Genomic DNA, 17,855 nt, shown 5'->3' on the forward strand with positions numbered 1-17,855 from the left:
TTTATTATAAATATATTTTATATGAATGTAAATTAAACAAAGCAAGATAAATTTACATCTATCTCTATAAACATAAACAGAGGTAGCTTCCCCAAATTCTCTCTCAGGTTATTCTAGTAAGCTATTCTTTTTTTTTTTTTTTCTTAATAGATAAAAACCCCACCAGTTCCCCACAAGCTAAAACATCCCTTACAGGTGTAATTACAACCTGATGGTATAAAATTTTCAACCTTCCTGTATTAACGAAGGGGTGGGGGAGACGCTGAAAATGAATGACTGCAACACATCCCTAGTTTTACCCATTTGCTTTCTTACACACAATATCCATGGCCCCTCTCTTAGTTCTCAACAGAAATAAACCATCATCGTTCACTTCCGTCAGGAACTGGGGTCTTGGGAAAGAGAAGAAAAAAAAAAGTCTCTAAGAATTGAATTTCCTGCACACAACAGAGGTATTCCACAACGAGTTTAATGCTGATAGTTTTTGCTGCTTCTTAAAAACATCATCGCTCCCTTTCTTTTCGCAACCTCAGATATTTAACTGTGAACACACACCAACACACCCATCCAATTTTTGATAATGACGATCGGAGAAAGCCAAGATCCCAGAAAAAGATGCAGTTTGCCTCAATCTCCTGCTCACTAATGCCTATCTCCCATTCTGTATTTTCTCTTATTTAAGGGTCTCCACAGAACAGATACAATTTTTAGCCGCTGCTAAAAAAAGAGGGAAAATAACAACAACAACTATAACTTTAGTTCCGTCATTTAATTCTTCTTGTGCCTCCTTCTGCCTCTCTTGGTTGGGTAGAAGGGGGAGGGAAAGTAAATGCAATAAAGCACCACACTCCTACCTTGCCCGCTACTGACAAGCAACCCGAGCAGGTAGAAGGAGAGGAGGAGGCTCATGTTCAGGACGTGACACTGGTGGACAGTTCCAAAGTTATTCAGTCCAGTCCCGGAGAGAGAACCTTCCGCTGTCACGGCCGCCTTTGCTAGAGCCGTCGCCGCTCCCGGGACTCCCCAGCCGTCCGCAGCCCGCGCGCTCCTCCTTGCAAAGTGATTGCGAGCTCCGCTCCTTGCCGCACTATATCCAGGCAGCGGCGGCGGCGGCGGCGGCGGCGGCGGCAGCAGCAGCACCAGCAGCGGCCGCCGCGGCGGCAGCAGAGCCGGGCTGGGAGGGAGGCGGGGGCGGGGGCGCGGGGAGAGGAGGGGAGGGGAGGGGAAACGCTGCCGAGGCGTATCCCTCCGCGCCTCACGGCGACCGCTTGCCGGGAGCCGCGCCGCTCCAGGGTTCGTCCGCAGTCGAGCTCGGAGGCGCGAGTTCGGTTCCCTGTGCCTCCAGCTACAGAGGTCGCCGCGATCCAACTGGCACGAGCACGTCCACGAGTGGCGGCCGCACGCTCAGCCTGACGGCGATCCGCACGTTGACGGACGGCCCTGGGCCGAGGAGGGAGGGCGGCCCTGCACAGCTGCGGGCCAGTTCGCGAAAGCGGACTGATGGAATTGGTGTTGATGGTGCAGGCGGTCGCCCGGCCCCGCGCTCCAAGCGCGCCCGGGCTTAGCTGGAGCGGGCCATCTGGGGGCGGACGGTGTATTCCGCAGCTCTCATTCCTCCAAGGGCGTGGGGCGGGGGCTTCTCCCTCTTCCAGGCCCTCCCTCTCGCTCAAACCTTCAGCAAGCGGCCCGCTTCTCACGCTTTCCACTCTGCCCTGGCAGAGGGAAAGCAGACGCCCTCTGGTGTCTACACCGCCTGCCTCCTCGTGCTCTAGAGAGTAGGCGGAAAGATGTGCACGGTGTTTCTTATCCACGTCGACCCACTGCTGCTGACAGCAGATACCTTAAGGGAGAGAGATTCGGGAGGGGATGAGATATTAGGGGGACTGCGTTCAACTCGGCTGTCAGCGTTTACTGCGTCCTAGCAGACGTCCAATGTCTCCCCCAGACACACTCGGCGGGCTCTGCCCTGGGCGCCCAGCTCACAGCGCTGGCATTGTCCCCGCGAGGGTTGAGAGGCGGGAGGTTTTGGAAACATACAAAGATGAGTTGAGCGGGAGTCCTGCTCACCTCCTACCCATACGCACACCTGCGTGTGCCCGCCTGTAAATCGAAGGGATGGAGCCGTGGCAAGCGTCCACAGCTAACTCTCCTCTTCTGAAGGTTGGGATATATCCGGTTTTCCCCTGGAAAGGTAGGAAAAGGTGTGTCAGTTTGATGTCAGACCTGCGGCAAGAGTGTGCGAGAGGCAGAATACTTGGCCCCAGGGCCCTTGTCGGTCGGCCTGGGCCAGAGCAACCGGCTGGAATGGATCCTTTCGTCTGTACATTACGTTGCTCTATTGCCTCGCCCCTGACCCAGCGAGGCCCTTGGCTGTTTCTTTATCAGCGAGGACACAGAAGTAGAAGGGGTTAGGAATATTGTAGAGCTCAGAATCCAGCCTCAACCTCTACTCTCACGATGCTGAAATGGAGGTGACATTGCTTCCGGAAAGGCAAGGGGTAAGAGTGGAAACAAGCTAACATAGATAGGAGAGACCTTGTTTGCCATCGGTTTTCCCCAGGCAGAACACTATAACACCATCTTCACACGGAAGATTCACTTACTTGGCATCCTAGGATTGGGGTTACTGCGAAGGGTGGAGGAGGGTCAAAGACTCCTCTCCACAACAGACCGAGGCTGACTCTAACCCATGGCCCTCTCAACATCTCACAGCTTGAGAATCTCTTCTTTGTTAGTGGTATATTTAGGACAATATATTTAGGAAGTTATTTTGCCCAGGCTCCCTCCTCAGACTTTTTCCTCATTCTGGGAAGTGCCAACTGTACTTGAGGAAGCTCACAGTCAATTCTTTGCAGAAAAGGGTGGAAACAGCACATTTATAGGTGTGAAAGACAGATGACTCCTTTATTTCACCAGTTCTTGATTTCCCTAGGGAATGAAAAAAGTGCTACACACACACAAACACACACACACACACACACACAGAGTCTGGTACTCTTTGCAATTGGATTTTCCTCTTTGTCAAATTATTTTTATCTCAGGCAATGGGTTGAACTATGCCAGAGGAGAATTTGACTGGTACCCTCTAAGGTAATTTTGACATTAAGTCCTCTTAGGGTGGAATGGAGGGAGGAATAAGGGTAGCAATAGCATAAGACTGTGTACAAACTCTGTGTGTGTGTGTGTGCAACAGAGAAAGAGAGAGAGAGATATCTTGTGTGTATGGAAACAATGAAGGAACACAGCATTGGCACTCAGGAGGATACAAAGGTAATAGAGCTACAGATGCTGCCCTCAAATTGCTAATAGTATTGTTGAAGAGATCAGGCATAGGGCTTCCCCTGGTGGCGCAGTGGTTAGGAGTCCCCCTGCCGATGCAAGGGACGCAGGTTCGTGCCCCGGTACGGGAGGATCCCACATGCCGCGGAGCGGCTGGGACCGTGCTCCATGGCCGCTGAGCCTGCGCGTCCGGAGCCTGTGCTCCGCAGCGGGAGAGGCCACAACAGCGAGAGGCCCGTGTACCGCACAAAAAAAAAAAAAAAAAAAAAAAAAAAAATCAGGCATAAACACATTTGATGATATAAATCAGGCTGTAAAAATGTCAGAAGAAAAGTGAAAACCAAGAGCTACTATGACATAAAAAGAAGGGATCATTTCTGAATAGGGGATTAAGAACGGCTTCAGGAAGCTTTAAAGAAAGTGGAGAAATTACATAGGTAGAGACATGGGCAAAACAGAGAGGAACTTAAGCAAAGCCTGGGGGCATGAAAGCACACAGCTTGTGTGGAGAATAGAGAGAATTCTAATTTGAAAAAAGTACAGAGTGTAAAATACAGAGGTTGGATGGAGTTGGAAAAGGTGTCTAGGACCATATTTTGCCAAAAAACCCCCCACAGAACTATTATTTACCACCTCTCACAACATAAGTCCATGTGTACATGATCAAGAAGAGCCAGAATGGCTGTCCACATCCCCCAGGGTTAGGGACTGATTGTGGATTGTAACCCACAGGAAGTTTATCAACAGAGGCTCTCCAGGGGTTACTCCATAATTAGCCTGAGTTTATGTTGCTGTGAGGTTTCAATAGCAGGGTGACACATATTCAGAGAAAGCCTTCCCCAACTTGCCTAAACTGCTTCTTAGCAGGCAGACGTGCCTCTTCAGGGCTCCAAAAGAAGTCCATTCATTTCACAGTGCAATGATGAAGTGATCTCAGCCTGACATTTGCCTTGGTCAATTCCACTTCATAGCAGATTGATGATTTGAGGATAACACGTAGACAAATCGCCTTTGCCCATGGTTCCCCTGTGCACTCCAAAGTCATGCTTCCCTCCCATTGTGCAGATGTTGAGTACTATTAACAAAGGTGCCAAATCTCTGAACATGACTAAGCTATGTGCACTGGGTAGGATGTAAAAGGTATAGAAATACATCCTCCCTCATGTATGTGATTCATAATTTACATTTAAGACAAATTATCATAGTTTCCATCTACCTGGGGAAGTGTTTCAAGAGGCCTAGTTGGAGCTTTAGTTTTTTTAATTTATAAAAATAAGAGAAAGTTGAATAGAACTCAGGAATCTACAAAAAGCTGAGTAGTAGGAAATACCAACAGGACTGGTTGCATGATTAAATGAAAGCAGATAAATTTGTTTGAAAAGAATAAAATGAACACGAAGGAGTAGCAGAGAGAGAGAAAATGATAAGGAGCATTATGTGTGGAAATTATCTTCTCAGAGAGGTTTTGCCTCCTTCATCTGCAATTAGCTCTTGTAAAAAGCATGCAGGTATACAGTCCACACATAGATCCTAAGGATCAATGGTGTGTTGTGGACAGGATTTAATCATTATTTTTATTTTTTGTGTTTCTGATGTTATTTGTTTTTAGTCTCTCTGTTGACAGAATTCATGTGTGTTAAGATCATACTATTAGGAAATGGGACAGTCTGTGTGTTCATTTATATTTTTAAAATGTCACAAATCATTATACCTATTCATTTACTTGTCTAGAAAATTGCCTGTTTTGACTTTTTTATTACCACAAAGGAAGAAAAATATCCACTGTATATATAGACAGAGAGCCTGAAACCTCTATAAATAGGTGATCCTGCTACTGCCTTTCCTTATCCATTAATGCCATTTGTTCTAATGATCATGTCTTTGAAAATAATTTCAACTTTCTTGGTACAACACTTTAGATGTTTTACCAGGCTGTTTGTGAGCATCTGACAGTAGCTGCTTTAGTGGCGGAATTTAGATTTTAAAACCTTCCTTCGTAAATGCTTTACTTGCTTAGGCATTTTCTTTGAAATTAAGAAACAGAACAGAGAGATTTATGGTGCTGAGGCAACCTAATTGTCACAGATTCTTACTTTTTAATTTCTTTCAAGATACATGGGGTCATTTTCCTTCATGGCTACTTCATGTTCCCTCTGGGCAAATAACTGCTCACTTCTCTCTGAAATTATGCAATAACTGCCTATAATTTGCCACTTGCATGAATAATATTTTCTTAACTGTAAGGGATATTATATTTTTCTTCACCGAGACATCTCTGGCAAATATTATGATGGCCAGAGCAGACAATGTAATGAACATGTAACACATTGACTAAACAGTGATTAACACAACTTCAAGAATATATTCTGGACAGTATGAGATCAGAAAAAGGAGTTAAACAGTGGCTAGCAATGAACTTATTTGATATGACAAGGATTGTGATGTGAAGTGCAGGTTGCCCAAATATTGATCACATCACTCAGAAATCATATTTCTGTCCATGGATAGTATTGACCAAGGTGATGTCCAGCACAAATCCTATCATACGGAGGGCAGTTATTACATACTAGATAACAAATCCTTCATATCTAGCAAGTGATCCCATACAAGTATAGGTTTGAGAGAAAACGTTAGCGGAATGCATTTTTGCAGGGCAATACAATAGGTAATTAAATTTGAAAATCTCTTATTGCATAGGATCATTTGGTTCTTTTCTCGATGGAGTTATGTTACTATTAATTTTCAAATTAGATAAGCAATTCTATTAGTAATAGGCAAGCTGTTGGTAGCAATGAGGTTCCCTCATATATCCACAAACCATTAATATTTGCCTAATAATCAACCACTGCACATTATTTGAATACACGCATTTATTTACTGTAATGTACATTACGTAGGCTAAAAAAAACTTACGTTTTAAAATTACATGAGATGATCCTCACTCACTTAAAGGTAAATAACACATTTTCCCTGCCACCTTTTAAAATCATTAGTCCTCATATTTAAATAAATATGTATTTAAGAACTGTTACTGGATTTGATGACCTTCCTAAAACCAAGGAACTTAACATCTATGGAAAACATTGACCTAAGAATAAATAAATAGCTGGGATATGGCAAAAGTATCAGAACAGAGAAATGAAACTAAATATCTGTACATATTTTATGATAAATTAATATATACAATTCTCAAATTCCTACAGTCTAGTAATAAAATAATTTAGAAATGTCTATCAGCCAGACAGAGACTATCCCTTGAACATTTTGGCATTATTTTCCCCAGTATTTCACATATGTTTTTTTCTTAGTGTGACTTGAGATAGTGCTACTTAGCATATTTTACCTTGTCTTATTTTGGAAATTAATATTTTACATCATCATTAAGTTTTGCAAATATAAAGTTAATAACTTTATTTGACTACATGGATTGCACCTTAATACACTTAACAATTTTCCTACACTAAGACATTAAGTGTTTCTCTGTGATTTTTTTTTTTTTTTTTTTTTTTTTTTTTGCTGTACGCGGGCCTCTCACTGTGTGGCCTCTCCCGTTGCGGAGCACAGGCTCCGGACGCGCAGGCTCAGCGGCCATGGCTCACGGGCCCAGACGCTCCGCGGCATGTGGGTTCTTCCCGGACCAGGGCATGAACTCGTGTCCCCTGCATCGGCAGGCGGACTCTCAACCACTGTGCCACTTGGGAAGCCCTGTGATTTTTATTATTGTGAATAACACTGCAATGTAAAGGTCTTTGTCCATAGAGCTTTGTGCACCCTTAGGCTACTAGAAGTTAAATACCTGGTTTAAAAATACAACCATGTGTAGGTACTGAATTCATAAATTGTTCATAAATGCTTAAATCGTTTTCCAAAGTGTATAATTTATCCTCTAATCAGGAAGACATAAAAACACTTCACTCACATTAGCGTTGACTGTTTATTTTATTTTTATTTTATATTTCGTGTGTTAATTTCCTGAGAGTTTCTGTTCTGTGATTTCTTCCTTTAATTCATCTTCAATTGAAGTATCAGACTCTAGAAAATGTGTGTATTCATATTTGTGAAATTTAAGGTGTACTGAAAGATGTCTGCTTCTTAGTATCTTATGTCCTTTTAACCCTATTCTTCTGCTCTGGGATCCAGAAATTGTCATTATACTTATTAAGAAGTTGAAAAATTATAGTTGTAAGTGACCAAATGTTCTCAGTTTCTCTGGTTTACTAGCATCAAACTTTTCTTTTTATTTCCACACAATATCCACACAAGTCAACAGTAGTCTAAGTATCCCAGTGCATTTGCTACTAGGGATATCTGAGGATGCCTGAGGAATCCTGGCATGTTTCACACCACATCATAAGAACTAGTATGTGTTTGTCATTCCAACCTCATCTCTGCTCTACTCCTTGGAGGTTAACTTTCGCCATCTTATAAATGGCTACCCAAGGGTATACCTTGTTGTTGTATCATTTCACTTGAAGCCTAAATCAAAGCCGCCTATCTTAATTTCTCAGTGCTCAAGCACAGATGTTTAATGAAGCATATTGAAAGCTTGAGAGTAACAGAGACACACAAAACACAAAAGAGAAATCCAACCTTGAATAATAGATAATAGATATAGCCACTGTAGAAGACAGTTGGGTGGTTTCTCACAAAACTAAATATACTCTTACTATACTTTACAGTATAAGAGCTTACAGCATAAGCTCTTTGATGTTTATCCAAAGGAGTTGAAATTTTATGTCCACACAAAAATCTACAAACATATGTTTATAGAAGCTTTATAATTGCCCAAACTGGAAGGAAACAAGATGTTTTTCAGTAGGTGAATGGATAAACTGTGGTGCATTCACACAATGGAATTTTATTCAGCGCTAAAAGAAAATGAGCTATAAAACCATAAAAAGACATGGGGGAACTTTGTGTGCAACTAAGTGAAAAAAAAAAAAAAGCCAATTTGATTAGGCTATATACTGTATGATTCCAATGATATGACATTCTGGAAAAAAGTAAAACTACTGAGATGATAAAAAGATCAGTAGTTGCCAGGGGGAGTTGGGGAGAGATGAATAGGTGAAGTACAGAGAAGTTTTAGGGCAGTGAAAAATGTTATATTATATTATAATGATGGAGATATGTTGATATATATTTGTTCAAACCTATTGAATGTACAATATCAGGAGTGAATACTCAGGACTTTGGGTGATTATAATGTGTCAGTGCAGGATCACCCTTCCTAAAACATGTACCATTCTGGTGAGTAATATTTATAATGGGCCAGGCTCTGCATGTTTGGGGACAGGGGTGTATAGCAAATCTCTTTACCTTCCTCTCAATTTTGTTGTCAGTCTAAAACTGTTCTAAAAAGATTAAGTCTCTAAAAAAATGTGTACCAGTTCTCTTGTAGACTGTTGGTCACTTCTCCCTCTCTCCAACGTAGAGGCCTCTTAATGGATTCTCTTTCTTAGTGCCATGAATTTCTTAGGTATCAAATACCTTCCCAAGAAGAATTTCTCTAACCCAGTCCTTCACTACTGAGAACTAACTTGTCCCCCCCAGGAAACATTTGATCCTGTCTGGAGACACTTTTTGGTTGTCATGACCGGGAGGATGGTGCTACTGGCATCCAGTGGGGAGAGGCCAGGGATGCTACTAAGCTTCCTACTTTGCACAGCCTGCTCTCCACAATAAATAATTATCCAGAATGTCAGGTCGAGGAATTCTGCTCTAAATTATTTTTCTCCATCTGACTCTGGGAACAACTCCCTGGGTCCCTAGAAAAGGAGCAGTTTGTTTGCTTCTCAAAACCAAAGCCTGCCCCATTTTTCTCAGAAGTATTTTTAATTGTACTCATATTCCAGAACAAAATTTGACACTACAAAGTGTATAGTGTGATCTCTTGTCGTCCTGAAAAGGGAATAATTATAATGGAAAAGTAATTTTCCAGGTTTTTTTTTTCTCAATTTAAATGATAACATGTGAAATGAAAAATGCAAGCTCAATGGGGCTCCATATCCTTTTCGTAAAATATATTTATTTAAGTATAAGCCAATAGGGCTTCCCTGGTGGCGCAGTGGTCGAGAGTCCGCCTGCCGATGCAGGGGACACGAGTTCATGCCCCGGTCCGGGAAGATCCCACATGCCGCGGAGCGTCTGGGCCCGTGAGCCATGGCCGCTGAGCCTGCGCGTCTGGAGCCTGTGCTCCGCCGCAACGGGAGAGGCCACAACAGTGAGAGGCCCACGTACCCCCAAAAAAAATAAAATATAAAAATAAGTATAAGCCTATAAGTAGGCCCAAAGTAGACCCACCTACGAGAAGACCAGGCTCCCCAGTCCTATTGACCTGACAAACTATCACTTATCTCCTTGTAAATAAATGTTTGGGAATGGCATGTTTTGGGGGCAGAGATAGGGAAGCCAAGCCTTAAGAACCAGCTGTTGTTTTAAAGCCAGTACAGTCTATCTTCATTAAAATAAAATAAAAAAAAAGATAAATATTATCTTTCTAGAAAGGCCTAGTCTTGCTAATCATACACTCAATTATGCTTCGAATTGGTGTCTTTAGCATTTAATGTGGAAACAGCCACGCATAGATGACTTCATTAGGTCAGAGATAACTTAGAAAAGTGGGTGAATACATGCTTTATAGCTCCATATTGAAATGGACTTCAGTGGAATCCCTCCAAGAAAAAAAACATGTCTGACTCAAGCTCAAAAATGCAAAAGTTGCTAACAGTCTCCTGAAATGGCTGCTTATAAAACATTAAGACCCATTCAGCAAACTGCTACGTGTCTAGAGTGCTAAATTAATTCCATCAGTGGATTTACCGCAACCAGTAAATTGTTGAGCAAAAAGTTCATAGATTAAAAAAAAGAATCAAGGAAGCATTAAAACCTGGGTTGGTTTCCAGAAGGACTAATAAGAGACGTATCTGTGGATAAAAAGCATGAAGAAATAGTTTATTTTCTTCACTGATATATGTCCAGTGCCTACAATAGCTCCTGGAGGATGATAAGGATTCAATAAATATCTGTTGAATGAATGTGTAAAAGTAAAAACAATGGAGCAGGGCTGATTACTTAAGGGAAGGAGAATGAGGATAAGCATTGCTTATATTATTTTTTGCCTTTTTATTGAAATCTACATCCAAGATCAAGCCAGAATTAAATGTTCATTTAAATCATCTTTTGGAGAAATTTTACAAGAATTGTTACTTAAATAGTATTTTACAGTTAAGTGATATGAGCCTTGTTTCAATGTACTTAATACTCTGCTGCATATTAAATAAAACAAAAGATAATGTCACTTAAACTGACTTACAGCCAGTCATCTAGGCATCTTGTCTTGTTAAAAATGTACCCAGGTAAGCCAGGATGAGGGCATGTATGGGGCCCTCTGACCCATCTATGGAATTTCTCCAGACTCATCTAAAACCTCAGTGCCTTACTTGTTATTGCTGTCTTCCTTGGTTTCTCTGCTCCATTTTTGGCTTTATATCCTGCTTAGCCATCTCCTTTCAGCATGTTGGATTTGCAGTCCAGTTTTGTACTGTCTTTACCAGCTTTGATATTGACCCCATCCCTTTCTTACTACTTCAGAGCATGTCTTCTGATATTTCACAATGACCTCATGCCTACTACCATAACTGCCCCCTGCCTGGATCCTGTACCGGTTTTCTCTTCCTTGTTCTCATAACTGTTCCCACAATAACACTAATAAAAGACTATTGAGACCAGACCCAGAATTGTGAACCTAGTAACGCTCCTAAATGTAGCACTTATACTGAAGGGCTGGGGTAACTCTAAAATGAATTGTAGTGCTATTTAATTCATCAGAGCTCAAACAGCATTGTCTTAAAACCCTTGAGGATTTTTTTAAATTGAAGTATAATTGGTTTACAATGTTGTGTTAGTTTCAGGTATATAGCAAAGTGATTAATTTATATATATATATATTATTTTTCAGTAACCTCTATAGGCTATTATGAAATATTGAAGAGTTTCCTGTGCTATACAGGAGGTCCTTGTTGCTTATTTATTTTATATATAGTAGTGTATGTATGTTAATCCAAATTACGAGGATCTGTTTTTACCTTATCCCTGAAATAGATCATCCATATTTAAGAATCTAGTGGTATTGAGAAACCAGTACTAATACAGGTTGCAGAGGGAGGATGGAAAATGCTGTAAGGAGGAACCAGGACTATGGCAACTTCCATGAAGACTGCTACTTGAATACACTCTTTACTGCTGCCGTAATTAAAAGAATAATTATACCCAATGCATCTTGAAAGTAGCAGATGGAAATATTAAGGACTGGGTATAAAATATAACCTCAAAATTCATTGTTCATACAATAAATAAAATCAGTCTTCAGAAAATTTAACCTTTAAGTATATCATCTTCAAATTACAGGTGGTGTCTCAAGAAAGTATCACAGTAACCCTTAAGTATAGTAAATTAGGTTCACTTAATATTAGAAAGAACAAAGTGTTGTCTAATTCACTGTTTCTCTCTTAACTCTGTTTATTTGGATACATTATTTGGTAGATTTGCAGGAAGATGTTTTTCTTCTTTGAAATCAAAAGTCCTAATAATCATAATTATTTATAAGGTTTTTATTCGTGGGTCTCCTTTTACTTACAAACAAATATACAGTAGTAAACTAAACATTTTGTTCTCCATAAATCATCATGTATATTCCATAGTCACTAATCAAAGGGATGAGAGATTTTAGACATAACACATGAGTCTGACTCTCTAAAATTACAGATGAAAAAAAAAAAATTGATGCTGAGAAAGATTAAATGACCTGCCCAAATTCACTGAGCTTAAAGAGCAAAATTATCACTTGAATCCAGAGTAATAATTTTTGTGCTATAGAAAGCTTAAAAATGGAAAACTGCAAGATCCATTTCCTAATCATTACATAATATAATTCTGTAATTTATTTTCTAAATGAAGTGTGAGAGTATTGCCTGTTAAGATATTCTTTAAAAGTTAAATTCTATTCTAATGATTTCAGAGGAGCAGTTTTATTTATTGGTGACTCTAATGCCATTATTATATATGAATAGATTCCTATCTTCTTAATTCAGCTTTCATCTCTAATTACCAAAATAACTATAGCTACCAATGCCAAAAACTGAATTAAAAGTGCAAAACCGAAGCAAATCATCACGGGCTGAAAATTTATTGGCTAAAATTCAAAAACAAAAGAGGTTTTATACATTTTTCTAAATGTGTCTGATCAACAAAATACTCAATAAATAAAAAGAAATTGGCTCTAATCAACTCTTTATTTCTTTTGTTTTTTTTTTTTGTTTGTTTGTTTTTTTTTTTTTTTTTGCGGTACGTGTGCCTCTCACTGTTGTGGCCTCTCCCGTTGCAGAGCATAGGCTCAGGACGCGCAGGCTCAGCGACCATGGCTCACGGGCCCAGCTGCTCCACGGCATGTGGGATCATCCCGGACCGGGGCACGAACCCGTGTCCCGTGCATTGGCAGGCGGACTCTCAACCACAGCACCACCAGGGAAGCCCTAACTCTATTTCTTTTTATACATCTTTATTGGAGTATAATTGCTTTACAAAGGTGTGTTAGTTTCTACTGTATAGAAAAGTGAATCAACTATAGGTATACATATATCCCCATATCCTCTCTGTCTTGCGTCTCCCTCCCACACTCCCTATCCCATCCCTCTAGGTGGTCACAAAGGACCGAACTGACCTCCCTGTGCTATGTGACTGCTTCTAACTAGCTATCTATTTTACATTTAGTAGTGTATATATGTACATGCCACTCTCTAACTTCGTCCCAGCTTACCTTTCCCCCTCCCTGTGTCCTCAAGTCTATTCTGTATGTCTGTGTCTTTATTCCTGTCCTGCCCCTAGGTTCTTCAGAACCTATTTTTTTTTTGGATTCCATATATATGTGTTAGCATATGGTGTTTGTTTTTCTCTTTCGGACTTACTTCACTCTGTATGAAAGACTCTAAGTCAATCCACCTCACTACAAATAGCACAATTTTATTTCTTTTTATGGTTGAGTAATATTTCATTGTATATATGGGCCACATCTTCTTTATCCATTCATCTGTCGATGGACACTTAGGTTGATTCCATGTCATGGCTATTGTAAATAGTGCTGCAATGAACATTGTGGTATATGACTCTTTTTGAATTATGGTTTTCTCAGGGTATATGCCCAGTAGTGGTCCCAGTAGTGGGACCCAGTAGTGGCTCATATGGTAGTTCTATTTTTAGTTTTTAATGAACCTCCATACTATTCTCCACAGTGGCTGTACAAATTTACATTCCCACCAACAGTGTAAGAGGATTTCCTTTTCTCCACACCCTCTCCAGCATTTATTGTTTGTAGATATTTGATGATGGCCATTCTGACCGGTGTGAGGTGATACCTCACTGTGGTTTTGATTTGCATTTCTCTAATGATTAGTGATGTTGAGCATCCTTTCATGTGTTTGTTGGCAATCTGTATATCTTCTTTGGAGAAATATCTATTTAGCTCTTCTGCCCATTTTTGGATTGGATGTCTTTTGTTTATATATATATATATATATATATATATATAGCTGCATGAGGTGCTTGTGTATTTTGGAGATAAATCTTTTGTCAGTTGCTTCATTTCCAAATATTGTCTCCCATTCTGAGGGTTGTCTTTTCGTCCTGCCTATGGTTTCCTTTGTTGTACAAAAGATTTTAAGTTTCATTAGGTCCCATTTGTTTATTTTTGTTTTTATTTCCATTTCTCTAGGAGGTGGGTCAAAAAGGATTTTGCTGTGATTTATGTCATGGAGTGTTCTGCCTATGTTTTCCTCAAAGAGTTTTATAATATCTGGCCTTACATTTAGGTCTTTAATTCATTTTGGGTTTATTTTTGTGTCAGGTGTTAGGGATTGTTCTAATTTCATTCTTTTACATGTAACTGTCCCACTTCCCCAGCACCACTTCTTGAAGAGGCTGTGTTTTCTCCATTGTATATCTTGTCTACTTTATCAAAGATAAGGTAACCATATGTGCATGGGTTTATCTCTGGGCTTTCTATCCTGTTCCATTGATCTATATTTCCGTGTTTGTGCCAGTACCATACTGTCTTGATTACTGTAGCTTTGTAGTATAGTTTGAAGTCTGGGAACCTGATTCGTTCAGCTCCATTTTTATTTCTCATTGGTTTGGCTATTTGGGGTCATTTGTGCATCCATAAAAATTGTGAAATTATTGTTCTAGTTCTGTGAAAAATGCCATTGGTAGGTTGACAGGGATTGTATTGAATCTATAGATTGCTTTGGGTAGTAGAGTTATTTTCACAATGTTGATTCTTCCAATCCAAGAACATGGTATATACCTCTCCATCTGTTTGTATCATCTTTAATTTCTTTCATCAGTGCCTTATAGTTTACTGCATACAGATCTTTTGTCTCCTTAGGTAGGTGTATTCCTGGGTATTTTATTCATTTTGCTGCAGTAGTAAATGGGAGTGTTTCCTTAATTTCTCTTTCAGATTTTTAATCATTAGTGTATAGGAATGCAAGAGATTTCTGTGCATTAATTTTGTATCCTGCTACTTTACCAAATTCATTGATTAGCTCTAGTAGTTTTCTGGTAGCATCTTTAGGATCCTCTATGTATAGTATCATGTCATCTGCAAAGAGTGACAGTTTTACTGCTTTTTTTCTGATTTAGATTCCTTTTATTTCTTTTTCTTCTCTTATTGCTGTGACTAATGATTCCAAAACTATGTTGAATAATAGCGGTGAGAGTGGGCAGTCTTGTCTTGTTCCTGATCTTAGTGGAATGTTTTCACTTTTTCACCATTAAGAACGACATTGGCTGTGGGTTTGTCATATGTGGTCTTTATTATGTTGGGGTAGGTTCCCTTTATGCCAACTTTCTGGAGAGATTTTATTGTAAATAGGTGTTGAATTTTGTTGAAAGCCTTTTCTGCATCTATTGAGATGATCAAAGGTTTTTATCCTTCAATTTGTTAATATGGTTTATCACTTTGATTGATTTGCGTATTTTGAAGAATCCTTGCATTCCTAGGATAAACCCACTTGATCGTGATGTATGATCCTTTTAATGTGCTGTTGGATTCTGTTTGCCAGTGTTTTGTTGAGGATGTTTGCATCTATGCTCAACAGTGATATTGGCCTGTAGTTTTCTTTCTTTGTGACATCTTTGGTTTTGGTATCAGGGTGATAGTGGCCTCTTAGAATGAGTTTGGGAGTGTTCCTACCACTGATATATTTTGGAAGAGTTTCAGAAGGTTAGGTGTTAGCTCTTCTCTAAATATTTGATAGAATTCGCTTGTGAATCCATCTGATCCTGGGCTTGTGTTTGTTGGAAGATTTTTAATCATTGTTTCAATTTCAGTGCTTCTGATTGGTCTGTTTATATTCTTTATTTCTTCCTGGTTCAGTCTCAGATGGTTGTACCTTACTAAGTATTTGTCCATTTCTTCCAGGTTGTCCATTTTATTGGCATATAGTTGCTTGTAGTAATCTCTCATGATCCTTTGTATTTTTGCAGTGTCAGTTGTTACTTTTTTTTTCATTTCTAATTCTGTTAATTTGAGTCTTCACCTTTTTTTTTCTTGATGAATCTGGCTAATGGTTTATCAATTTTGTTTGTCTTCTCAAAGAACCAGCTTTTGGTTTTATGGATCTTTGCTACTGTTTCCTTGATTTTTTTTCATTTATTTCTGATCTGATCTTTAGATTTCTTTCCTTCTGGTAACTCTGGGGTTTTTTTGTCTTCTTTGTCTAATTGCTTTAGGTGTAAACTTAGGTTGTTTTTCTGAGATTTTTCTTGTTTCTTGAGGTAGGATTGTATTGCTATTAATTTCCCTCTTAGAACTGTTTTTGCTCCATCCCATAGGTTTTGGGTCGTCGTGTTTTCATTGTCACTTGTTTCTAGGTATTTTTTTGATTTCCTCTTTGATTTATTCAGTGACCTCTTGGTTATTAAGTAGTGTATTATTTAGCCTCCATGTATTTGCATTTTTTACAGTTTTTTTTTTTTTCCTGTAGTTGATATCTATTCTTATAGTGTTGTGGTCGGAAATGATACTTGATACAGTTTCAATTTTCTTAAATTTACCAAGACTTGATTTGTGACCCAAGATATGATTTATCCTGGAGAATGTTCCATGAGCACTTGAGAAGACAGTGTGTTCTGTTGTTTTTAGATGGAATGTCGTATAAATATCAATTAAGTCCAACTTGTTTAATGTATCATTTAAAGCTTGTGTTTCCTTATTTATTTTCATTTTGGATGATATGTCCATTGGTGAAAGTGGGGTGTTAAAGTCCCTTACTATGATTGTGTTACTGTCAATTTCCCCTTTTATGGCTGTTAGCATTTGCCGTATGTATTGAGGTGCTCCTATATTGGGTGCATAAATATTTACAATTGTTATATCTTCTTCTTGGATTGATCCCTTGATCATTATGTAGTGTCCTTCTTTGTCTCTTGTAATAGGCTTTATTTTACAGTCTATTTTGTCTGATATGAGAATTGCTTATCCAGCTTTCTTTTGGTTTCCAATTGCATTGAATATATTTTTCCATCCCCTCACTTTCAGTCTGTATGTGTCCCTAGTTCTGAAGTTGTTCTCTTGTAGACAGCATGTATGTGGGTGTTGTTTTTGTATCCATTCAGCCAGTCTATGTCTTTTGGTTGGAGTATTTAATCTATTTACATTTAAGGTAATTATTGATATGCATGCTCCTATTCCCATTTTCTTAATTGTTTTAAGTTTGTTATTGTAGGTCTTTTCCTTCTCTTGTGTTTCCTGCCTAGAGGAGTTCCTTTACCATTTGTTTTAAAGCTTGTTTGGTGGTGTTGAATTCTCTCAGCTTTTGCTTGTCTGTAAAGGTTTTAATTTCTCCAACAAATCTGAATGAGATCCTTGCTGGGTAGAGTAATCTTGGTTGTAGGTTTTTCCCTTTTATAAATTTTAATGTCCTGCCACTCCCTTCTGGCTTGCAGAGTTTCTGCGGAAAGTTCAGTTGTTAACCTTATGGGGATTCCCTTGTATGTTATTTGTTGTTTTTCCCTTGCTGCTTTTAATATTTTTTCTTTGTATATAATTTTTGATAATTTGATTAATATGTGTCTTGTTGTGTTTCTCCTTGGATTTATCCTGTATGGGATTCTCTGTGCTTCCTGGACTTGATTGACTATTTCCTTTCCCACATTAGGGAAGTTTTCAACTATAATCACTTCAAATATTTTCTCAGTCTCTTTTTCTCTTCTTCTTCTAGGACCCCTATAATTCAAATATTGTTGCATTTAATGTTGTCCCAGAAGTCTCTGAGACTGTCCTCAATTCTTTTCATTCTTTTTTCTTTATTCTGCTCTGCCTTATTTACTTTCACTATTTTATCTTCCAGGTCACTTATCCATTCTGCCTCAGTTATTCTTCTATTGATTCCTTCTAGAGAATTTTTAATTTCATTTATTGTGTTGTTCATCATTGTTTGTTTGCTCTTTAGTTATTCTAGGTTCTTGTTAAATGTTTCCTATATTTTCTCCATTCTATTTCCAAGATTTTGGATCAT

The 17,855-nt window shown here is 39.1% G+C and overlaps 1 protein-coding gene across 4 annotated transcripts in view; it reads right to left on the reverse strand.

The window, feature by feature from the left end:
- Positions 1–909, reverse strand: part of NCAM2 (neural cell adhesion molecule 2) — a gene marked incomplete at both ends in the record, with an annotated part of 498,781 nt that extends 497,872 nt beyond the window's left edge. For all 4 annotated transcript variants that reach the window (XM_082839435.1, XM_082839433.1, XM_082839432.1 and 1 more), the window contains one exon: positions 855–909. In XM_082839435.1, the coding sequence (XP_082695561.1) occupies positions 855–909 (55 nt within the window). The remainder of the gene's footprint in view (positions 1–854) is intronic.
- Between the last annotated feature and the right edge of the window lie 16,946 nt (positions 910–17,855).

This window comes from Leucopleurus acutus (assembly GCF_964270905.1).
Source record: "Leucopleurus acutus genome assembly, chromosome: 5".
Classification (NCBI taxonomy): domain Eukaryota; kingdom Metazoa; phylum Chordata; class Mammalia; order Artiodactyla; family Delphinidae; genus Leucopleurus; species Leucopleurus acutus.